The sequence below is a fragment of the Mus caroli genome, chromosome 16 (assembly GCF_900094665.2).
Source record: "Mus caroli chromosome 16, CAROLI_EIJ_v1.1, whole genome shotgun sequence".
In the NCBI taxonomy this organism is placed as follows: domain Eukaryota; kingdom Metazoa; phylum Chordata; class Mammalia; order Rodentia; family Muridae; genus Mus; species Mus caroli.
Genome location: NC_034585.1, coordinates 84286944 through 84312135, shown reverse-complemented (window position 1 = coordinate 84312135; position 25192 = coordinate 84286944). Strand labels below are relative to the sequence as shown.

The window sequence follows — 25192 nt, the reverse complement described above, 5'->3', positions numbered from 1 at the left end:
TCAGGCATTGTATTGAATTAGTACAAACTTTCAAAGCTTCATTTCAGTTTAATCTTAGCTTCCCCCCAGAACCCCCCCACCCCACCCCAGCTTCAGGCACCACATCCAGTAGGGAAAAAACAGGCTCGAAACCAAGGCCTCCCACCAGAATCTAATTTTAAATTTGCAATCTGTTGTCTTGTGATTTTTTTTTCCCCCTCCCGCTTCAAATTTAACTTTGAAATAAATACATCTCATCTTTGCCACTGCGGCCTCGGAGGTCTGTCTTCCAGTCACGAAAGGGTAATCGCTGCATTTATTTTAATAAAATTCTTGATACCACGGGGGAGTGGAAAGCGATGTTAATAATTTTAACTCACATCCACCGTCAGCTGGCTTATGGATGGGGCTCGCACAGCCTCCATCCACAGAAATGAAACCTGGCTTGTGCAGTTAACTTTTGACTTCAGTGAGGCAGGAGTGGGATTTATCTAATGTAAATTACAGACCTTGCCATCCAGTCCATGCTTTGAGACCATCTGAAGGGTGAGCAGGACTGAAATTTCTGTGAAAAGAAGGTGCATGTACCAGGACTGCCCGCCTCCACGGGACGATACAGCAAAGGGGAGGGGTGACATGGTGAGGTCCAAGTAGAGGGATCCAGAGATCCAAGCGAGGGAGCGTGTTCCTTATCTCAGATATTTGCTCAAAGCCATCTATTCAGAGTTTATATTCTATTGTTGCTGTCTTTGTAGTGTGACATCATTACTCTTTGAAATTTTAAAAAAAAAAAAAAAGATGGGCTTCAAACTTGTTGATATGTTTCGTTTATTTGTCTTTCCTTAAGAAAGAAATGTAGTGGCTGGAGTAGTGACTCAGCCCTTAGGAGCACTGGCTGCTCCTCTCAAGGACCAGAGCTTTGGTCGCTGGCATGAAAATGTCAGGCGACTCACAACAACCTGTTACTCAAGCTCCAGGGCGGTCTGCTGTGTGTGTGTGTGTGTGTGTGTGTGTGTGTGTGTGATGTGTGTGTGTGTATGTGTGTGTGCGCGCGCATGCACACAATTGCATAAACACACACAAATAAAAATAAACTAAGTCTTATTTTATTTAACAAAATGGGTTGTGTGGGGATGTAGCTCAGTGGTAGAACACTTACCTAACCTAGTGTAAGATCTTGGATTGAGTCCCACCTCTACAGAAAAATACGCAACTGAGGTGAAAATTAGTGCCTTATAAGCACGCAGCCCAGACTTCACACATTTCCCACTTACTACTGTGGCTTAGATGCCATCTCTAGTAGAGTTTTCTTTTGTGGGTAAGAGGAGTTTTGTTCCAGAGAAGTTTAATAGTAATGGTGGGATCCTGGTCTTGATAAACGTTTACTCCTGGCCAAGGCAGGCTACGGCCAGCCAGTCTACTGTCTGGGATTTGGTCACTGACTATCCTGTTCTTGTATTTGGGATGGAACATCCTACTGTCTGCATGTGGCTTCACAGAGAGCCCTGGTGTCTAGTGGATTAGACATCATAAGTCATAAAAATATTATTCTAATCTTTTAGTGCTTGATGGATGCGGTTATTCACAAGGATGCGCTTATCCGCCTCTCCCGCAGGCATCTAAGTTACCGGACTCTTCGTTATCATTGCCCAGGACTTGGACCAAACTGGAATGTTGTTTCTTATAGTATTAAGAAATGGCATTTTAAAATTGTAGTATACATGATACATTTTAGGTCATCCAAGATTTGCCACCTCATCCGATATTAATGATAGCTCGGGTTTTTTCAAGCTTAAATTCATGGTAGGAGGTTGTGTTTTCAGAGGGCTCATGTGTTCCCAAACAACTTGAAGAAAAGGCTCACAGGGTAAGCAGGCTTTTATGTGTGTGACTCAGACTTTTATACAATGCCTTTTTGAAAAATATGTTGGGGGAGGGGGCTGGAGAGATGGCCTAGGGACCAGGTTCAATTCCCAGCACCCACATGGTGGCTCACAACCATCTATGAGCCTGTGATTCTGGTACCAGAGGATCAGATGTCTTCTGACCTCTGTAGGCAAAACACCCATGATAAGACACATTTAAAAATGCATTCTGTTTTTCTGAACACATGCCATCATTGTTGTTAATGATAATCCCACACAGCAAGCAGTTACTCCCTCCCTCCCTGCCTTCTCTTCTCTTCTCTTCTCTTCTCTTCTCTTCTCTTCTCTTCTCTTCTCTTCTCTTCTCTTCTCTTCTCTTCTTTTCTTTCTTTCTTTCTTTCTCTTGACAGTGTTTCTCTGTGTAGCAAGTTCTGGCTGTCCTGGAACTTGCTCTGTAGTCCAGGCTAACCTCCAATTGAGAGATCTGCCTGCCTCTGCCTCCTGAGTGCTGGGATTAAAGCCCGTGTCACCACTGCCTGGCCTAGCAGTTATGTTTTTCATGTGTTTCAACTGTGTTTGCGTTTACTTGAGGAACATAGTTATAACAGCTGCTTTAAAATTCTTTGCATCATAATTCCAATGTCTGGGCCACCCGGAATTTGGCATCTATTTTCCTAGATATTTGGGATGCTACAAGGGCATTTTGAACATTACGTTGTGAGATTCTGGGTCTTGTTGGAAATTTCTCAATGGACATGGATTGTGTGGCGGTTGTTTTCTCCAGCAGGGAGTCTGAAAGTTGATGGTTGGCTTAGGAATTTAGATCTCAGGCCCCCATGTCAGCCAAGTCTCCAAAGCCTTCGCTGCGGTACTTTGGGCTTGTGCCATGTTTGTAACCACAAGGGTCAGCCTGAGACTGGGGCTGCTTAGCCCTATGCCATTGCTGTGGTATTTAGAGTCAGTCCCAGGCCCGTGCGCCCGAGCTGTGTGTGGGTTTGCACACACGAGGAGAGGCTTGTTTTCATTGCTTTACTTCCTGAGGTTCCCACTCGTTCTTGGCTCCCAGGTTCCATTCTTCGTTCTTCTACTCAGAAGCGCAGGGTCTGCTGCCCACTGGTTCTTAAAGGCGGAGAAGCCCTTGCTCGGTGAATGTCTTCTAGTCTGGACTCCTCCTCAGTCTGGATGCTTCTGTTTAGTTTTGGTTTAGGTTTTTAGTTGTGATTTATGGAGTGGGGTAGTATCTTGCTTCTTATTGATGGCAGATATTAGCAATTCATTTTTGCTCACTGCAGTAACACAAGTGCGAAGTGTCCCTGGATAGCCCCTCCCCTGTGTTTACTTAGCCACGACATTTGTCTGTGCATCGCCTGGCAACAATGTTCTCACGGCTGCCTACTAAGTGCCCGCTTGTTCCTTAATTTCTTGGTTTATTGAGGAGATAGTAGAATGTTCTAGGTGCTTTTTTAAGGTTAAAAAAAAGAAAGGGTTAGGATGATTATAAATATATTTTTTCAGAGAAACTCCCTACTTTTAGATTTAATGTTTTAACCAAACTATTCCGTTTAATTAAGGCTTGATTTTTTTTTTTTTTTGCTTGAGATTTTTTTTTTTTTTAATTTCAAAATAATTGCAGAGTCATGGCTAATTTTACAAAGGGGTTTATCCATTACCTGTTTCTCAGCTATGTGTTTTGACACTTTCTTTTTCTTTTCTCTGTCTCTGTCTCTCCTACTCTCTCTGTCTGTCTCTCTGTCTCTCTGTTTGTCTGTCTGTCTCTGTCACTCTCTCTCTCTGTATATGTGTCTGTCCTTTGGAAGATCTGTATCACTTTATCTTACAGCGATAGTATATAATATAGTATCTGTATCTTTCCATCAAATGGATTTAGTACTCTAAGGAATCCTACAGAAGCAATCGAGGCTTCCTTCCAGATGTGTGTGTGAAACACCATAATGAAGGTTTGTGCATTTTGATAACCTTCCTAAACACAACTCCTAGCTCTTTTCCTGTGTATTTAATTTGACGGAGTGTGAGGCCCATTTAGTATAGTTGTCGGTTTAGTGAAGAGTCATGGTGTCCCTGAGAAGCCCTTAGTCATTCTGCCATTGACCCTTGGCCCCCCAGAGACCCAGCGCTCTCTGAACCTTCTGAGTCCACACGTACCACTCTGAAATGTTGCTCCAGTCCACCATGCTGCTACACTTCCCCTGAGTCACCCTGGATCCCAGCATGTCTGCCCTGTGGCCTTGACTTCTAAGCTTCTGTCAGATGGCTTCAAACCCAGGAAGAAAACAGAAAGTGCAGGCAGGATTCACTGGAATGAGGCTGTGTGAGGAAGCACGGTGGAGGGGTACAGGTCACAGATCAGGGCAGCATGGAACCCAGTCCCTATTGCCTGTCTTTTACATTTTAATTTTATGTGTATGCATGTTCCACTTGCATTTATATCTGTAGTCTGTAGTCAGTGTGCATGAGGTTCCCAAGGAGTCCAGAGGAGGGCAGCGCCGCCCGCTGGAGTTAGGATGATTGTGAGTGCCTTGTGGGTTCTTGGGATTGTAAGAAGGTCAAGTGTTGTTAAACACTGAGCCGTCTCTCCAGCCTCCATGTCTGACTTTATTGCATGATCTGTCACCTAGATTTAGGGTGTTTTTCTTTTCAGTATTACTTCTGTTTGTTTTTTTGTTTTCTTTTTATTGAGTGCCCACTTCTTGCCAGCCTCTGTTCTGGGTCCCTCCTTCATTAGGGGCCCAGGACGGGAGGAAACAAAATAAGTGCAGCGTCCGGTTTTCCTGATGTTTGGTTTTTGTGGGAAAGCACAGAATTAAGATAATAAACAAATGAACTATGTATCACGTGCTGTGTTATGTGAAATATTATACTGGACGTTAAGGAAGACATCAACCAGGGTTCTGCAGGAGAGGTTGGTATTCAAATCCAAAGGCCAGGAAAGGTCTTCCTGCTGGCACCAGGGGGTCCTCTGGTGTCAGTGATCTGAGGGGATTTGTGAGTCGGACGCCAGTGAGGAGGGGGCTCCAGGCAGAAGGAAGAGCTCGAGTAGGCCCTTAAGATAGGCCAAGAAAGCCCAAATACCGCTGGGATTTTAGTATTAAAAGCTATACTCCCTCCAGTTACCTCCTGAATGCAAGAGCTGTCTAGAACCGAGTGAGCGTGCCCCTGAAAATGAAGAAGGAATCAGTGCTGGTTTCCCAGCTGGGAGGCTGACACAGCTCTCATAGCTTGTCACCAAATGCTAGGGACTGGAAGTAGCTGAGAGTTCACATTTAAGATACCTGAGATATTTTGGGGAGGGGACCCAAGTGTAAATGCATGATTCCTTTATATTTCATATACATCTCCCACATAGGCAGAAGCTGGATTCACCTGGTATCTTTAAGGCATCTGTGTTTTGAGTACAACCTGTTGTGTTGAGGGGAAGTTGTGTGTTGAGCCTTCTGCCTGGGGCATCGTATTGTCTCGGTCAGGGATGCCAAGCCTCTATTTCTGGTGGGGCTGTGTGTATTTAATCTAGATTTCTACGTTTTTATCTGTCTTTCCATACATTTATGTCTGTCCTTCCTACCTGAAGGCTTTCCCGATTGCGGATTGCGTGGCGTCTGTTTATCTGAGGTTCTGATCACCTCTGATTTTTATTGAACTTGATACGTAGATACGTATTTATTAACTCTCTGGCCAGGATTTGTGTGTTTGAAATGAAAATAAAGCCCAAGCTGCAGGCGGGATGGAACAGTAAGGTGACAGATGGAGCGGCTGGCATCTTACCTGTGTGGGATCAGGGCTGTGGGTTAGCAGCTCTCTGGGGATTGCTTCCCGGACAGGGTTCATCTCCTCTGCAGGGAGCAGGTTTAATTTTTTCAGCCTTATATTCTTTACAGAGTCTATCCCCACTCCCGACCTGCCCTGCAGGGACCTTCAGGGGAAGCATTTAACTTGAGGAGTGTTCCTGGAGCCCCTAGAAACTTGCTTCTGGAGCCCCTAGAAACTAATTTTTCTTACCTTTTGTTGCTTTATACTTGATGCTGGCCGTGCCAAAGTCGTCCCCTGAGAATCTGTCCTGATAGGATCTAGGAGATTTGGCACTTGTCTTTAAGTTCTTATGCCACAGATAAAAGTGGTCTCCTTCCTACCCTGGCTCGTGAAGAGAATCGCACTGCTAAAAGTGCTATTAATCCGGCAGAGCTGTCAGCGTGATGCATGGACCATTATAATTCTTGCGTGTTAGGCCGTTTCCTTTAGGAACCCTCTCTTGGGGGCTTTTAAGTTGATTAGTTTTCTCTTGGCTGAAGGAAGCCTGCCCAGAAAGCTGGCGTTTATACCCTTGGCCTTTGGATGGGTGTGTGATGCGGTGGGTCAGAGTGGCAACAGCTTCCCCTTTTCTTCCACTCTGTTCATTCGTTAGGATTCCTTCCGGGTTTCAATTCCAGCCTGTGAGACTCACAACTAACGTTTGCTTTCAGTCTTCTGTCCATCGACAAAGCACACAGAAACTTTATAGTTAATTTAGTGTTTTGGAAACTTAAGAGCTGGGATTGGGGGTGTAGTTCAGTTTCTCTTGTTTAGCATGCACAAGGCCCTGGGTTCAAAACCCAATTCTTCCTTCTCTCTGAAAATAAAGAGCTGTGTGAGATGGCGTGTAACTCCGTGAAGAACATGCGTCTACCATGTGCAAGGTTCTATGCTGGATTCCTCACTCCTCAAAAGTAGATAAAATAATAACATGAATTTTGGAAATTGGCCATGCCTTTACTGTTAGTAAAATCTGTGTTTACTTGTGCTTGTAAAACATGTAGCAAGTGCTAGACTTAGGAATTAAGATGCATCGTGATGCATCGATGACGTGGACCGTCAGCCTTTTCAGTTTCCTTAGACATCAGCTAGAGAGGTGTGAGCATACTGCGTTGATGGTGAAAGGGTGTCCTCTTTCCTGGAAGATCCCTTTGAGAATCACGATGTGTGGCTAGTGGGGAACATGCTAGTACAGCGATAGCTTGACCTCTGGTATCCCGATGAATCACCCTGAATCCACTAGCACATCACCTGGAAGTTTTTCTGGTGTGCCGAATGTCCAAGTATACAATAAGATATCTTGTCAGCGCCGAAGCCATGCTAGAGTCAACAGTGGGACTGTAGTGATTTCTGGACCAATAGGCACTTGCATCTTTTTTGTTGTGGTCATCAACCTCAATTCCTGTTTCCTGGGATGCCTTTTACTGTCTTGGTGACTGTGTCCCTTCTGTGGTTTCTTAAGAGTAGAGACTGTGTCTCTGTCATTTACTGCTCAGCTCTGGCTTCTAGAATGCTGTAATCCTCACCAACTACCTCTCAAATACTTAGATCTGCATGCTGTTGACAGAGCTAGCGCAGGGCTTCCCAGGGAGACAGACCCTCTTTTTCTTATTTAATTTCATCTGTTTTCACATGTGTTGTCTTGCGTGTGTACACTTGGAAGAGAAATGGGCAGACTCTGCAACGGGGTCGAGGCCAAATAGAGTCACAGTTGTGAAGCTGTGAAGATGCCCTCCCCCTAGCCCCCTTTCTTGCAGTTACGGGTGACAGAATTGTGCCTTCAGGACAGGGATGGAGACTAGGAATGTGGTCTGGGACCTGGACTGGACCTGGACTATCCCACTAGGCCAGATCACACTTGCTGGTTTTCCAGGGTGCGTTTCTGTCTCCGGGCCACCGTGTACCAGATTCATGTTCCCAGGTTGGGTTTGCTCCCAGATTAAACCTGTTAGTCAGCTGCCGAGCTAGGTTTGCATTTGTCCCTTCTTAGCCCCTCCTCCCTGCCCTCCCACACATCAGAGGTACCCGAGTGGCTGGGAAGTGAACAGTAGCAGCCTATTTCCTTTATGATTTTGATTCGTTAGGAAAATTTGATTAGATATGCATCTCGAAGCTTTCTAGTTTTGACTGATTTTTTTGAGGTTTGATAGAATAAAAAAAAAAAGGCATAAAACAAACGAACAAACAAAAACCAACCACCCAAACCCATCTCTCCAAACCATGGGACAGATAAAAGGGCATAGATGAAACCAAGAAAGCAAACAGGAGCCCTGGCAGGGAGGGAGGGGGAAAATGCTCCTTTGTCCTTTAGTTTTCAGTAAGAGTCCACTTTGCGATGTGTCGCTGTGACTCTTCAGAAGAAAGCCAGGGTGAGCCGAGTGGTCACCTGCACACGCGTAACACACTGGTGTCTCTTGGCATCTACTCTTTGGGCAAAGACAGCCCTCTCATTACTGAATTTATGTGACTGTTTCACATGAATGTCTATCTGTATTGATATTGATTATTATCTATTGATAATGGTATTCTCACCTGTTGCCAGGTATCAGTCCTGGGGGCCATGTCTGGGGCCAAAGTAATTAGAAATGTTTTTTACTTACCTAACCCCATACCCAAAGTGTCTGCTTATCCTGATTCTAAGCCCTTACTCTTAAGGTTTTTATACCCATTTTAATACAGACTCAATTATCTCATGCTTTTTCTTTCCCCTTTGCTACAGACCATAAAACCATGGGAAACGCAGAAAGCCAAAATGTAGACCACGAGTTTTATGGAGAAAAGCATGCCAGCCTGGGGCGGAAGCACACTTCACGCTCCCTGCGGCTGTCACACAAGACCCGGAGGACACGGCATGCTTCCTCCGGGAAGGCTATCCACAGGAACTCTGAAGTGAGCACCCGGTCCAGCAGCACGCCCAGCATCCCCCAGTCCCTGGCTGAAAATGGCCTGGAGCCCTTCTCCCAAGAAGGCGCCCTAGATGACTTCGGGGACCCCATCTGGGTGGACCGAGTAGATATGGGCTTGAGACCCGTATCTTACACCGATTCTTCCGTCACTCCCAGCGTAGACGGCAGCATCGTCCTCACTGCAGCCTCCGTGCAGAGCATGCCAGACTCAGAGGAGAGCCGGCTTTACGGGGATGACGCTACGTACTTGGCTGAGGGAGGCAGGAGGCAGCGTCCCTATACATCCAATGGGCCCACATTCATGGAGACGGCCAGCTTTAAGAAGAAGCGCTCCAAATCTGCAGACATCTGGCGGGAGGACAGCCTGGAATTCTCACTCTCAGATCTGAGCCAAGAACATTTAACAAGCAACGAAGAAATCTTGGGTTCCGCGGAAGAGAAGGACTGCGAGGAGGCTCGGGGGATGGAAACAGAGGCGAGTCCCCGGCAGCTCAGCACCTGTCAGCGAGCCAACTCCCTGGGTGACTTGTATGCTCAGAAAAACTCTGGGGCGAAGGCTAACGGAGGACCTAGGAACAGATTCTCAAGCTACTGCCGGAATTTGGTGTCGGATATTCCCGACCTTGCAAAGCATAAGATGCCACCGGCTGCTGCCGAAGAGACTCCTCCATACAGTAATTACAACACGCTTCCCTGTAGGAAGTCGCACTGTCTTTCCGAGGGTGCCACCAACCCACAAATTAGCCTTAGCAAGAGCATGCAAGGCAGAAGAGCAAAAACCACCCAGGTAAAGCCTCAGAGATGTTTCAGTATTTTGGAAGTGGTGCGCGCCTCTTAAAGTGCATGATTTTGCTCTTATCGGTTTCTCTCTCTCTCTCTTTTTTTTTTTTTTTGAAATCGGGCTGTACCCGGGTTTGTCTGGCAGCTGCTGCAGCTGGCATCGCTTCTGCTGCGCCCCTCTTACAGTTCTGTGGGTAGGGGGTGGAGATTAAGGGGTGTGTATGCAGTGGGGTGGGAGGGTGTGTTAGGAATGGCAATAGAGCTATTAAGTTCATACTGGGAGACTGCCTCTCAACTCAGTCCCTCCACAACACCTCCCTGATGGGACTCTGTCACCTCATCATCTCTGGACGAGCAGGCATGGTGGGTTGCAGGCGCTTGGAGCTCATATCCACACTGCAGCAGGTGGGAAGAAGTCCGTGGGCGGCTCCTCGGAAGAGGCAGCCTTTGAATCAGGGCGGTCTGCGGTCACTTGTCAGCTTCTCTCTGGTGTTGGCAGGCTCGCCGTCTTACCAGGAGCCATTTCAATTTCCTGTTCCTTGCGATGCGGCCGGCCCCGTCTCTGGAGGGAGGTGTAGCAGAAGGAATAATATGGGTGGGTTCCCAGTTTCTAGCTTGCAGCCAAATTGCTTGACCTTGGGCAAACCCTGACTTCTAGAGGCTCCCTCTGGAAGGTGGGGATAAAGAGACTTAGTCGGCTTGCTTGGCAGTTTAATGCAGGAGAGAAGGGGCGTGAGCAGATTTGTAAGAGACTTGAAAAGTATCTTACCAGGGAAGGGGTGGCCCACTAGCTTGTCGGGCAATAATAGCGAGAGTGAATGTCAGACGGTCCTGCATGCTTTGGTCCTTGCGGCAGATTTTGGGGAGCTGGGGATTCTGACCAGGTTAAGAAGTGGGTAGTGGATTGTGCTTCTGATCCAAGAGTGGGCGCGCTTCTTTACTTTGAAAGACAGTGGGCATCGAGGTGACCTGCAAAGGCTGCTGCACTCCGACCTGCCCAGTAGGGGGCAGGCAGTACTGCACTCTGGCCAGTTCGAGTCCAATGGGCAGTGGCAGTGTTACTTTTAAGGTGGGCCAGGTGGTGGAGGGCCTGGAGTGGCATGGGGTTTCTTTCTGAAGAACCCTGAAGATGAATTTTGCTGACACGAAAGCTAGTCTTCTAGACCCTTCACCCCTTCCTACCTGGTTGACTCTGGGCAAGTTAGTAGTTGTTTTAAAGCCTTGATTTCTTCACCTGTCTTAAGTGGAGGTATTGTGACTGGGGACTCTAGCTCAGTGGCAGAACCTCGCTTGAATGGCTTCTAAGAGGCTCTGTGTTAGATCCTTGGCATCGTGGATGTACACACTCAGTAGGGGTAATAATAGGACTATTTGAGAGAATGGAATTGTCCAGGAGTCAGGAAGCCTAGTACTTAGGAAGCAGCCAGGGACGGGGAATTTGGTCACTGGCGTAACACTCCGAATTGGTAGTGGTGCTGTGTGGGTAGATGACTCGGACCATTGGATGTTGGTGCCCAGATCTTGTGTCACCTGAGAAGGTAAACTTTAACCTTCCTTTTCTCTGATTTAATAACCAAAGTGAGATTATGACAGAAGTAACAGGTAAACACCTGTGGTCCCCTAACCACCCCGAGGGTCACTACTGAACGGTCAGTTTGGCAGGTCACAATAGGGGCCCTGTTAAAGGGTCCCATGGAAAGCCCTGAAGGATGGCCATGAAGCTGTCTGCCATCAGACTGGCATTAGAGGCCTGGTTCAGAGAGATCCTCTGCCCGCCTTGAACTTGGCAAAGGGTGTGTTGATGCAGGCAACACCTCTGCCTGGACTGAGTAGAATTGTGCTCTATGTAAGGTTGGTGAGGGCTGCCCAGCTGTGTTCTGGAGCGCTGTCTCTAACTCCAGAGATAGCGGGACACACTGCTGTCCTTAAATACCAACCACCCACGGAAGAGGGGCAGAGTGAGACAGAGCTCTCCTCCCCCATCCCCCCCCCCCAGCTCCACTGAGAACTCCCCTGGGAGACTGTGATGTGAAATCTCCATCCCTTGCCTCTCGACTTCCCAAGTTAATATACAGAAGTGAGATCATCTGAGTGTGGTGTCTCATAAAGCCACCGCTTAATGCAATGCAGAGCGCCGCACACACAGAATCCTAAGGAGGCCATTAGCATGCTGGCTTGTCTGCTCGCCCACCGGGTGACCTTGGGTAAGTCACCTCCTCCTGTAGCTCCTTCCCCTGTCCAGGGAGAGTGACACCATCCTCCGGCAGAGCTGTATGAGGTGAGCCAAAAGAGATGCCGGGCTCGGAAGCCTTTTGTGGAGCTGACCTAATGGACGGAAGTATTATTCTGGTATTGACATGATATGTTGAGTAGGGATCTTTAATGACTTGAAACAAACCCCAGAATTATGCACAACACTACCCATCCACCCACATTTTCCTAGGCTAAGTTTGAGCCCACTGTGCTCCAAACAGTGTATTTTAAGAGACAGTGGGTGTGGAAGCTTCCTGGAAAAGAATTCTTCTTTTTCTTCTCAAAGTTTTTGACCCAAGGGACCTCTGTCGCAGGCTTGAATCGTAGATCTCAGCCTCCTCGTCGGCCCTGGAGATGCCGCCGTCCAGTCTCTAACAGCCCCGTCAGCCACTTCACTCCCACCAGAAAACCTTCTGGCAAACATTTGGCTAAGGGCGTGACCTCTCAGCTTGGAGAAAATATGCTGGATCCAAACTAACGCGGACAATTTCATTTGATTCGAAAATGATCAAAAAAAGAGGTCTTGGCCATTTTTCCTGTTTGTGTGTGTGTGTGTGTGTGTGTGTTCAGTGGTTGGATTTGTTTCCGAAATGGGCAGGCCGTGGAGTTCACATGTTAGCTTTGGAAGTAGCACGTAGGACGAGCCTCGGCATCTGGCACACCGTTATTTAATCCATGTGCTTTTTATGTGTACACATGTTGTATGTAGTTTGTGCTGAGAGCTTCCCACCGTTGAAGCAGGGTTTAGTTACTGATTTCAACCCAGGACACAATACACACTAGGTTGCTCTTTAGATTTAATTGATGGCTTAATGGATTTTGACCTGAACTCAGCCCTTTGGTTATTCTTTCTTTGGTAACAGACTGAGGAGAGGGCAGCCTGGGGTCATGCAGAATCCAGGGTGTCAGCAAGTCTGGGCTTGGAGTTTTTGCCTCCTGTGTCCTGGTTATTTAACCTCATGGATTTGGGTTCGTTTTAAAGGAAGCTTATAGGAAGATCCAGCATTCTGGGATGAAATAAATGTAAACCTTAGATCACTGACTCTGGAAGGTTATTACAGATGACCACTAAATAGTGGATTTAGTAGGGAGGGCAAGGTGTGGCTTCAGGTTCTGTAGTTCCACTCCTCTGCAGCTCTGGGGCTTTCAAAGAATAAGTAGAGAAGGGGAGACGTGCCATTGGTGATCTGCCCTGTGACCAGGCACAGAATGTCTACGGGGTGCCTGAGGGAACCTTTGGCTTGGAGCCATTGTGCACACTGGAGGAGACCTTCGTTGAACCTAACTAGGAGATGGAAGAATGTGACTTGGCTCCACTGCTACTCTTGTAAGTAGCCACAGAATCTAGAGAGCTGCAAGGAGATTTGGGCTGAAGGATGATGGCCAGAAGTCAGTATTTCCCAGAAGTCTATGCACCCCAGTGTCTAGTGGGAGGCGGAGGGCTCTGTTAGAGTTTATGGATTCATTTCAGACTAGTTTCAAGATACCAGCTTCCTGAAGAACCTCACAGGCCCCTCTCTGACTCTGTAGCTTTCCAGGGAGAATGGTTGCCTTAGTGTGGTGCTGTGAAAAGGCATCAGGGCCAAGGCAACTCTTATAACAGAAAACATTTACTTGGGGCTGACATACAAATTCAGAGGTCTGTTATCATCGTGGTGGGAAGCATGGTGGCACCAGGCAGACATAGTGCTGGAGAAGTAATTGAGAGTTCTACCTCTGGATCCGCAGGAAGCAGGAAGAGAGAGAGACACTGGGCTTGGCTTGAGCTTTTGAAACCTCAAAGCCCACACCCCCCAGTGACATACTTCTCCCACAAGACCATGCCTCCTATTCCTTTCAGATAGTTGGTAACCAAGCATTCAAATGTATAACCCTATGGGAGCGTGTTGTTGTTGTTGTTGTTTTTAAATGTATGAATGCTGTGTTGTGTATACATCCTCCTGCCTGAAGAGGGCATCAGATCCCCCCATAGATGGTTGTGAGCCACCTTGTGGTTGCTGGGAATTGAACTCAGGGCCCCTGAAAGAGTGACCCGTGCTCCTAACCACAGAGCCATCTCACTGGCTCTGGGAGCCACTCTTATTTGAAACCACCACAAAGGGTGACCTAAAGAGATTAGGTGTAAGATCTCCACCCTCAGGTCTTCTGCACTTACTTCTAAGGCGCTCCCAACATGGAGGAGCCTCTCACGGCCTTAGCCTAAGGTTAAAGACTTCAAATCTGGTGAAGAAAGAAAATCACCTTATCAGGTAAGAAGGAAATTAGTGCTGCCCATTCCAAATTAGATGACTAGGAAAATTCTAAAAGCTGTCCCTGGCTTCCCTTGACCAGCGAATAATAAGGTTGATGGTCTTATTAGGATAGAGAGCCTAGTATTAGATCCAAACAGGATCCTGAGTTCCTTGAAAAATCATTTTGATTTTAAAAAGTTTGGGTTGTTTGTCCACTTACCTTAAATGACTCCGAAATAAGTGTACTGCCCGAGCTGATAATTGACCCCCCGCCCCCAGTGTACTGCCTGAGCTGATAATTGACCCCCCGCCCCCAGTGTACTGCCTGAGCTGATAATTGACCCCCCGCCCCCAGTGTATGTACTGCCCGAGCTGATAACTGACCCCCCGCCCCCAGTGTACTGCCCGAGCTGATAATTGACCCCCATAGGTCAATGAGTCTTTACCCGTGTCCTAGGCACTTTGAGAACCAGCTAAAAACCTTGCTTGCACTTTGTTCGGATATAAACACATGGATCACTCTTCTGTATATCATCTTTGGGGTTAATGGGTCCCCTAAATCCATTTAGGGATGCCCGGATAAGAGTTCTTTTGATAAATGCTAGAGAGCTGGCCCTGCAGTTGAGAGCACTGGCTTTTCTTGCAGAGGACCTGGGTTCAGTTTCCAGCACAAGGAAAGCTACTCACCCCCAACTGAAATTCCAGTTTCAGGGAATCTGATACCTGCTTCTGGCCTTGGTGGGATCCTGCATACACATGGTACACACATACACACTCAGGCAAACAGGCTTTCAAAATAAAATAGATCTCTTTTAAAGGAATACTTTAAAACAATTTCTTACATTAATGCTTCATGAAACAAAATATTTTCATATAGAATCTAGTTTTTAAACTCCCCCTTCCTTCTTGTACCTATAGTGTTTGTTTGTTTGTTTGTTTGTTGTCTGTCTGTCTGTTTGTTTTCATATTTCTGTCTCTTTCTCACTTTTTTGGCATGTAAATTCTGCCTGAGTTACTTGTTTTGAAAACAAGCCCTTCCATTTCCAACAAGGATGTCTGACTTTCTTGCCAAGATCTTTTTGGAGGAGGCGGGCGGTAGGTGGGCAGTTAGTTGGGGGATTGGCTGACAGCGGCACTCCTCAGTCCACTTTGTGCACTTCAGAAATATTTTAGACACCAAGGAGCCTCTGTTTGTGTGAGCTGCATCTTGAATAATCATTCCTTTAGGAGTTGAAATGGAAATGTAAGAAATGCTCATTAATTCATCTTAAATTAAGAATAGTCCCATTTCACAGTCATGGAAATCTCTATATTTAGGGGTTTATTTTTCGGGGGGGGGCTGTTGAGACAGGGTTTCTCTGTATAGCCCTGGGTGTCCTGGAACTCACTTTGTAGACCAGGCTGGCCTCGAACTCAGAAATCCGCCTGCCTCTGCCTCCCAAGTGTTGGGATTAAAGGCGTGTGCCACCATGCCCGGGTTATATTTAGGTTTTTTTATTATCTGAAATTACACATGGCTGTGTGGATGAGAGGTTCTCTTTGGTATGTGTGTCTGGTTCTGTGACTTCTGGTCCACTGTAGGGCATCCGCGTCTCCCCTCTGATTCTCACCCCTTCACAGGGTGCCGCTTGGCTGTACTATGTAGGATGCAGCCTCCGCACAGGGCACTGGCAGAGGAAGAGCTGCAGGGACCCACCCCCTGAAGGTACTAGGGATCCCAGGGCTATTCCTGGATTGCAACTTATTTTTATTAAAAGAGGTTGGGAAAGTTCAACCTTGTGCAAAGTCATATGTGCCCCTCAGTTCAATTTGTGTCACCATAATGTGTGAGGTGTGATTGTATAGCCCAGCCGGGCAAAGGGCTGCAATCATGAGCAGCATCCGGGATGTTGTAAGGCCTTGTTGGATGTGGCCATGAAGCCAGCCTGCTACAAAGGTCTGACACAGTCTGCAGAACTCAAAAAACTGACTCACTTTTCATTCTTCAACTGAGCCCAGTTGATGTTGGACCACCCACCGGCACGAGAACTGGGACCCTAAGATTACCCAGTTTCCCCTTCATTTACGTAAGCTCTTTAAAAAAATTAGATAAAAAATTCAAATGAATTGTGGTGGTCTCCCCAGAAGATGCCCAGAGCTGCTCCAAGCTGCAGATGTAAGCTTTACAGCGAAGACTCACCACCTCAACTTCAGCAGAGACTCAGGGAGCTTGGCAGGGACTCAACCTTTACATCAGACTCCGATGTTTTCCACGATGGTTTCCTTTTCTTGAGATAGGGATGGGAAGTGAGCAGCCGTTAGTTCATTCAGTAATTATTTTTGAAGAGCTTACCCCATGCCAGGCGCTATTCTTGGCACTTGGGCTGCGTTGACAAAAACTCCGGAGCTCGTGGAGGGAGTTGTGGTGAAACGGGGGCGTTTGTGGCACAGACAAGAAAGCGCAATAGTAAGCGCTGTGCTATAGAAGCAGGCCTGGGGTGGCCCGGAGCTGGGGGATACAGCAGGCAGGCAACTTCAGATTGGGAGGTCAGGGTGTGACCTCGAGGAAGGTCAGACTTGGGGCTTGAAGGAGAGGAGAGAGCTGGCTATTGAGTTGTAAGATGGGAGGCTGCCTGGCACATTCCAGGAGAGGCAAGGAGCCCAGTGTGGCCGCAGGAGGGCTGTTAGGGGAAGCAGAGATGGTGCTGAGGAGTTGGCATGGCAACCACAGGAGGGATAGGGAAGGTATGTGGCTGTAGAAAATGAGGAACGTGTATATTCCCGGAAGAGAGAGCTGTAGGAACCATGCTCTTGAAGGGGTATCGAAGTTCAGCCAAAGCCCAAGTGCGGACACTGGACGTTTATGCAGGGTCTTGAGTGGCAGGCGCTGGTAAGCCTTCCTGTTGTACTGGGAAAGCTTATCTGGCCATGGTGTGTGGCCCTGTAATGCGGAATGAAGCCCCTTCCGATGTGGATGTGAGCTAGCAAGGGAAGAAGAGGACTGGGTAGGTGGTATAGGAAGTAGAGGGAGGAAGGATGACTTTAAGGTGGCCGCACATCCAGAGAAGAGCAGAGGAAGGGCTGGGGGTGACTCATGCCAGGTGGAGGTGGAGCACTCTCCAGTCAGGAGTTACCTGAGGCAGTGCTGCCAGCATTGACTACCCCGTACTGCATCCCCTTTTCAGCAGCTGAGAATCTCAGTTCCAGGGGGTGGTATTGAAAGAAGTTGTGAGTCACTCCCACCGGGGCTCCTTAGAGGAGGAACGGCTGTTGGAAACTCAGAAATCCACAGAGCAACCAGCTGCCTTGGGTGAGGAGGGAAAGGGAAGAGAGCTGGTCTCCTATTTCTAGCAAGTTAGTAGTGATAATTATCAGCAGTGCCCAATAGCTGCTAATTTAGTGTACATGACGTCAGCATTTTCTTATTTGCCATGCCATTTTGAGCGCAAAGATGATTTTAAAGCATTGCTAGCCTTTCAAGTTCCCGCTGACCTGCCTGCGTGTTTCTCTCATGAGATCTTGTTTGAGCAAGATTCCTCAGAGTCAGGCTCCCCTCCATGTTGTTACAGGAAGCTTGTAGCTATGGCCAGGCCGTGCCTTTTATCCCATGTAAGTAAGGGCTCAGGCGGTGAAGATGGCAATTACAGTGAACATTTTTGTGCTGGTACAGGGTGCTGAGCATGTCTGAGGCACCGCCATTCCTGGGTTATTTCTGTTGCTTAGCATCTCATGGAGTGCTTTCTTAAGTAGACATAGGTGTAGTAGCCAGAGGCTCTGTGGTCGAGGACTTGCTAGCCATATGACTGGCTCAGGATTCCTGCCAGTGAGCCTTTGGTGAGAACCAAAAGAATGTGTGTGTGTGTGTGTGTGTGTGGTATACAGGTATGGATGGAAGTGAGAACACATATGTGGGAATATGCATGTTTTTGCATATGTGCACATTTATGCTGTGTGTCTCTGGTTTTCCAAGTGAGCACTTCTCCCACTTGGCATTTATGAAGGTTGCTGGGTCTTGAACTCTGATTCTCACGCTTGCAGGACAAGCACTTTAACCTCTGAGCCAGCTCCCCCCACTCCCAGCCCACTCTGAGTTTTGAATTTAAAGTTTAGCACCTGACTGAGTAGGGCAGAAGAGTCAGGCTGCTGAGATGTTTAGTTAGGCGGGGAGGATCACTGTGTGTGATACAGACTGCAGGGCCTCCATTACTTCCTGGCATCAGTCTTCACTACTGCTTGCTGGTTGGATGAGCCCTGGGGTTGCTAGGGACTTCTCCTTGTGGCAAGAATTGGGTTTCTCAGTCTTGAACTGCCTAGGCCTGAGAAAGACAAGAGGAGCCCTTCCAAAAACAATGACCCAAAAGAACATGGGTGTCACAGAGAGAAGCACATGCAACAATGTGTCTGGCTGTATCCACCCATCACCATCTGTGCTAGAGACAGGCTTTAGGGCATCCAGGAGAGCCCGGGCTTCCCGACTAAGTAGAGGTTGGAGCAGGGCAGCTGACATCTATTTCCCAATGGGTTAGGTCACACGTGGGGGGAATGTGCACTGCTCAGCCCAATCACCTACTTCTGGGATGAGGTGGTATGTCTTGGGCAGATGCAAGGACACTCCCCAGCCATGACACTAAGCCATGTGCTGCAGAAGTATGTGAGCTGACCTGGGGCCCACGTTCATACATCAGTTGCCACAGGTTTCCTACCTGAAGCAGTCTCCTCAGTTTGGTGACCATCTCAGAGCTGAACACACACAGCCTGTACCACTGTTGCAGGTTTACAGCTTCAGCTGGCATGAGCAGATGTTCAGGTGTGACATAGAGGTGAGTGTCCACGGAGACCCTAACTTTTGGCTTATGTGGAGACAAGGAATGAATGGTTTGTGGGCGTGTGGTAGACTGTAAAAGATGGCTGCTGAGAGCTGGCTGGCCAGCTCTTTCCTTCTGTGTCCTGTCATCTCTGTATAGCTCGTCCCTTCTGCTGTTGGCTTGGACAGGTTAAAACAAATAGATATATAGCTTTTCCCCAGAGAAAACCAGAGATCCTGCTAAACAAAGTGGGGAAGGATGGGAGTGAATAACGCAGGCAAAAATCTGGTCAGACGCTGATCCACAGCTTTCTTAGCAGGCAAGGTTCTCAGCAGCACAGGTTCAAACCTCCCATCTGCCACCAACCAGGCTTAGGACTTTATGAGCCCTGGTATTCACATCTTTTGACAAACAGTATGGGTTTTAAGGTTCCTTCTGAGATGTGTGAAGCTGTCTCTTTTCTTCTGTCTTCTGAAGTCGCTCCTGTGGAGGCTGTTGCCATGTGGCTTCAGAGTGGATCTAGCTGGCTCCTTCATACACTCTGTGGTGGTTGGAGTGAATTCTTCCCCACAGTCTCAGGCATTTAAATACTTGGTCCGCAGTTAGTGTTGCTGTCTGAGATTTAGGAGCTGTGGTCTTGGAACAAGCAAATCTTGTCACTGTAAGATTTAAGAGTTTAAAAGACCATTTCAAGACTGTCATGGTGGGGGACACCTTTAATCTCTATACTCAGGAGGTGGAGGTAGGCAGATCATTGAGTTTGAGGCTAACCTGGTCTATAGAGTGAGTTCTGTTCCAGGATAGCCAGGGCTACACAGAGAAACTCTGTTTCATAAAGACCAAACAAATTAATAACACAAGAAGGAAGGATGTTGAAAACCCCATTCCCTCTTTCTGCCTGTTAGCTATGCTGCCGTGCCATTCCCTCTTTCTGCCTGTTAGCTATGTTGCCTTGGGTAAACAATGGAGACCATTCTAAGTTCCTGCTCTTGGCTTCCTGCTTGTGGTTTAAGACATAAATTCTTAGCTTCTGTTTCAGCCACTGTGCCTGCCTCTTACTGCCGTGCTTCCTGGACTTGAGGGAATCTTATCTCTCCGAAACTGTAAGCCCAAATAAACTCCTCCTTCTGCATCACAAAAGTAGGAAGAAGTAGTTAATGTACAGATCCAGCCTTCTTCAGAGGGCCTTCTTTAGAGGGCCAAGACCCGTAAAATCAAATTCCAGAAGTTCACAGATTTCTTACCCTCCACGGCTTCTGGTTATCCAAAATTGTCAGATTCCCTTACTGTCTTACGCCTACAAGGACACTCATGGTAAATGTCCCTGCCGGAGAGAAATGTGGGTTGCTAATAGCGCTTTTTGTTTGTGTAGTGGATTTTTTTACTAACTGAATCTGGGTTCTTTGTGACCATCCATGGCTGTTATTAAGCAGAGGAACATGAAACAAAGTGATGTGCCAGCCAGTAGACACAGGGTACGTGGGTCTGTTTCCCACTGTTAGAATGAAATGCCTGAGGCTGGTTAATTTGTAAAGAAAAGGCATCCATTTAGCTTAGTTTGGGAGGTGGAGACCTTGGTTCCAGCATCTGCTGGCTTTGTTGAGGTTCTTTTGACATATAGCATCACACTGTGAGTCAATGAGAGAGAGAGAGAGAGAGAGAGAGAGAGAGAGAGAGGAGAGAGAGAGAGAGAGAGAGAGGTGTTACACAGTGATATGAGGAGGGATTGAGGGACCAGGATCTCTTTTCTTACAGCCCACTCTGGCTGTAATCACTTCAGAAGACCAGCATTGGTGTTTTCCAGGGGTGAGACCCCCTCTCCCAATGACCTAAATACCTCCCATCCCCCAATGACCTAAATACCTCCCATCCCCCAATGACCTAAATACCTCCCATGAGGCCCCACCTTTTTGTTTGTTTGTTTTCTGGGGGGAATTCTAGCTCTTAAAGGGTCTACCATCTCCCAGCATTGCTGTACTGGGGACCAAGCTTCCAACTCTCAAACCCTTGAAGAACAAACTGTGTATTTAAACCACAGCACAGCCAGTTGATCTGAGCTGCATCTGTGATTTCTTTGTCTCCCATAAATCCTTGCAACTACCAGGGATCTAAACTCCATTTGGAACGGAGCTGATGCTTGGAAGCTGCTCATCGATGGCTGCCACCTCTGACCCACCCTTCCTGAAGTTCATGTCATTATTCTCCTAGGTTCCTCCCCCCCCCCCCCTGAACTGTGAGCCACTGGCTCAGAGGGACTGAGATAGAGACACAGCACCTCTGGGCCTGGTATAGGACAGTCTCAGCTGTGCTATGACTCAGCCCACCCCACTATCTTCCAGCACAGATTTAAGCTTAAAGTAGTCATTTTTATGACAATTCAGAGTACACATTAGTGTTTACACGTTTCAGCCATAATTAGTTATTCCTGAGAATAAGGGTCCCCCGAATGGCCAAACTACCATCCTGTGAACTGCTTTGCCTTTTCCTCTATGCCACGCTCATGTTCCTGTCGTCTTCCTTTGAGAAGACAGGCTCGTAAGCCAGCTTGTCCCGTACCGTCATCATCACCTTCCGTTGTTGGCTACCGTCATTTAATTACTGTTTATGGAAGTCCCCGTAGCACGTCAGAGTAATTGAGGCTCCAATTTAAGAACCTACCTCTGTGACCCGGAAACATTCGGCTGGAGTCCAGGGTCAGCTCTGGAAGTTGCAAATGCCTTTGCAGTGGGAATTGATGCTCCGGCACCTTGGCAGTTGCCCCGTTCTGTCACTTGGCCCAGGGTAGTGACTTGCCTACTTCAGTCTCCTTACATCCTGCCTGCCTTTGCAAGGGCAGAGTAATTGGAGAGGTGCATTGGAGCTGTGGGTCCCACAGGCTGATTTAGCACAAGGCAGAAAGAAAGAGCTGCTTTTGGAAAGCCAGGCTCATTAGGGCACAAGGACTCACTCTTGATTGCTCTTGGGGTGTGGGCCCTTGCTGGGTGAGTGGGTGCACTAGCAATCTATTTAGTCACCCCATTATAAAAGAGACCCACAAGCAGGCGCTTTTATTTTATTTTTAAGTATCAGCTGTAAAGATCTAGTTCTGCATTGTAACCCCAACCTCCGAAACAGCTAACTAACCTGCCTGCTGGATTTCCCGGAGTTCAAGGCCCGCGGAGGTGGCGGAGGGTTCGCAGCTCCCACAGCTTGGTCAGGCAAGCATCTCAATAGCTGGTTTGCCAATTAGCTAATTGAGTCAGATAAATGATAAGCTCTTTGAAATGTTCCCTGCGCCTTTTATATTTCTTGAACATTGTGAATCATTAGGCAGCGTGGCGGGTGGTTGGTCGAAGGTTTGTTTCCCTGAGCCACTGCACGGTGCACTGGCTTGAGGAGGGATCGATCCATCATCTTTGGAGTTGGGTGCGCGCACGTCTTCTGCGCTGCAGAGCCCAGGGCTGGACCAGGTGCTCTCAAGTTCCTTCCGAACGTGATGCATGTCTGCTTCTCTCTCCCTTTCTGTTTCCAAGGATGTTAACACAGGCGAGGGCAGCGAGTTTGCGGACAGTGGGATCGAAGGGGCCACCACCGACACGGACCTCTTGTCTAGGAGATCCAATGCCACCAACTCAAGCTACTCGCCCCCCACAGGCCGAGCCTTTGTGGGCAGCGACAGCGGCAGCAGTTCAACGGGGGATGCTGCACGCCAGGGGGTGTACGAGAACTTCAGGCGGGAACTGGAGATGAGTACCACCAACAGTGAGAGCCTGGAGGAGGCTGGCTCTGCGCACAGCGATGAGCAGAGCAGCGGAACCCTCAGCTCCCCGGGCCAGTCGGACATCCTGCTAACGGCAGCGCAGGGCACTGTGCGGAAGGCTGGAGCGCTGGCAGTCAAGAACTTCCTGGTACACAAGAAGAATAAGAAGGTGGAGTCGGCTACCCGGAGGAAGTGGAAGCACTACTGGGTGTCCCTGAAAGGTAAGGGAGGCCAGCCCAGATGCATGCTGGCAGTGCCAATGGGTACATTCCACAGGTACTCACATAATGGCCTTTTGTTATGCAACCCTTCATAATTGTATATTCAGAACATAGTCTACCATGGTAGAAACACAACATTAGATGTGCATTTTTTTTTAAAGTCAGATCTTGGGGTGAAGGTAAAGGCCACCCCTGAAGAACTGAGAGATCTGGTTTGGGATTTGATTTCCTTTTTCTGTTCAATACTGGGAATTGGACCCAGGGCCTCTCACATGCTACATGTTACATAAGCACCCCAGCCCTGTCTTACATCCCCATAGCTCTTTGTATTTTTATACTTGTTTTGAGTGAGGTACCAAATTGCCCAGGCTGGACTTGACTTTGTAATCATCCTGCCTCAGCCTCAGGGGTAGCCATCAAACCTGGCTAATTAACACACGTTTTAATATATGATATGGTATGGTTGACTATAGCTATGGACAGCATTGTAGGGAGGCTTCTAGAGTTACTCATCTGCGTGAACTGAAGATCTATGTCTTGATTCGGTAACTCTTGTGACCCCTGCAGTGCTGACTCATCGCTCTCTGGGCTTCATGGTTGTCTTGGTTTCATTTCTGTTGCTGTTCCTTGGCTTACAATTCCAAGCTACAGTCCATTGTTTTGGGGAAGTCAAGGCAGGAACCCAAGCAGGGAGTCACATCACATTGATAGTCAAAAACCAAGAGTAATGACTGTACCCATTCTGCCTGCTTTTGCTTGCTCTCGGCTAGTTCATCCTATACAGTACATGACCCAAGGGAATAGAATTGCCCACAGTGGGCTAGGTCTTTCTACATCAAGACAGTATCCCCTAGACATGCTCATAGACCACCCCAATAAAGACAATTACTCAACTGAGACTCTCTTCCCAGGTGACTAAGTTGTGGCAAGTTGACATTCTAAAGCCATCAATGGGAGTTCAGTAAGGGGAACATGTTACATCCAGTTTTCTCTTAGACTGAGGGGCAGTGTTGAAGTCCGAGTTCCCCTGCAAAAATGTTGTTTGCATGTTTTCAAGTTTATATCTCGCACAGCGACTATTATAGACGGGAGGAATCCTTAGCTTCAATCCAACGAAACGTCCGATGGCTTGAAAAATCTTTTAACGTTTAAATGGTAGAATATCCCCAATTTTACAGACTTCAACCCGAGGCACACGGCATGTCTAAGTCATCATGCGCTTCTGAAGAAGCCACTGTTTTATAGCCCAGCCATGTTTACTGCGGTACCTTTGGCTGTGCACACAGCAGACGTGGCGTGCCCAGCAGACATGGTACCAACACACTTGCTTCTCTGGAGCAGAGTGCTTACAAGTTGTTTTGGCACGCGTTCCCGAAGAGGGCTTTGTGCCTGCCCAGCCCTGCATGGGTCTGGAGACTCGGTAGTTTCTTTGTGAACACTACATCACAGAACGAAAAACCTTTCTTAAATACACGTAGTGGTTCTGTTACAAAGCTAGATTTGAGATTGGGAATCTCAACTAGGGGATGGGGTCAGATGGGAAACACACAGGAGAAAGAAGCCAGGGCTGAGCAAGTTATGGCACAGCTGAGGTCACTGTGGGGACATCCTGTAGTCGAGGCCTGAACCTGCATAGAGCTCTGCTCAGTGAGGCTAGTGTATGTGTGCCTGAGTATTGTGTGCAGGTCAGTCCCTAAGGACAGTCAGGGCATGGGTGACCCCCTGCTACTGGTGCTAGCTGGCTGTTTTGTTTGTTTGTCTTACTTTGTTTTGATGCCTGATGAAATGCGACATGATGTACCTGGTTAGGCTGTAGATTGGGCTATGCATCACAGACACCCATACTGACAAGGGCAACGGCAAACCTACACAGAACCACCCTGTACTGTGAAGTCACTGTGGGCCCAGGTCGTCTGTTTTGTTGTTCAGCTACTCTTGAGTCTTACTGTTCAGGTGGTGTGGGCGCATGCTTATAAAACACAGATGTTTGTCCTGTGGGGATACTTTGGAAAGCTGTTTCTGGCCTTTCTCACTCACCACCTGCCTTAGCCTCATTTGGAGAAGGGCCGTGGGGTTGCCTCTGGAGGCCCCTGCCATGCCAGCTGTTCCTCTGTGATAGATGAGCTGGAGAAGAAATCCTCTCCTTTTCCAGCCCCCTGCCCCGAGTAGGTACACGTCCTTTGTCCCTCTAGCTCCACTTCTATTGGGAAACTCATTCCTGGGGAGGCATGAGCAAATATCTACTTGTCTCTAATAGGAAATTGACAGCAGACCAAGGCACGGATATCACCAAAGCCCACCTTGAGCTCATGAGTTAGTTTATTGGGGTTACTTACCAGGCTATGGGGGAGGGGTTACTCAAAGATGGCTGGATCACCAACAGCTCACCCCAGCATGGATGTCAGCTCATGGAAGCCAGCACTCCGGTGCTAGCTGCACAGCTTGGAGGGAGTTCAACAGGCTGGGGAGGACCTCTCAGGTAGCTTAGTTATCCCGGGCCCCTTCAGGCAGCCCTGCCGGGTCCCTGCTTCTTCAGACAACCCTGCTTGTCTCAATGTTTGCTGTTTATGAGTTTGGGGAACCAAGAGCCCAGTGTGTGCAGCCAGTTTCAGGGACTCGAGGACATTTGA

The 25192-nt window shown here is 47.9% G+C and overlaps 1 protein-coding gene across 8 annotated transcripts in view; it reads left to right on the top strand.

Annotated features, from left to right (window-relative positions):
- Positions 1-25192, top strand: part of Tiam1 (T cell lymphoma invasion and metastasis 1) — a 348780-nt gene that overhangs the window by 228095 nt on the left and 95493 nt on the right. For all 8 annotated transcript variants that reach the window (XM_029470566.1, XM_029470562.1, XM_029470564.1 and 5 more), the window contains 2 exons: positions 8368-9341; positions 22115-22562. In XM_029470566.1, the coding sequence (XP_029326426.1) occupies positions 8379-9341; positions 22115-22562 (1411 nt within the window). In that variant the 5' untranslated portion in view covers positions 8368-8378. The remainder of the gene's footprint in view (positions 1-8367; positions 9342-22114; positions 22563-25192) is intronic.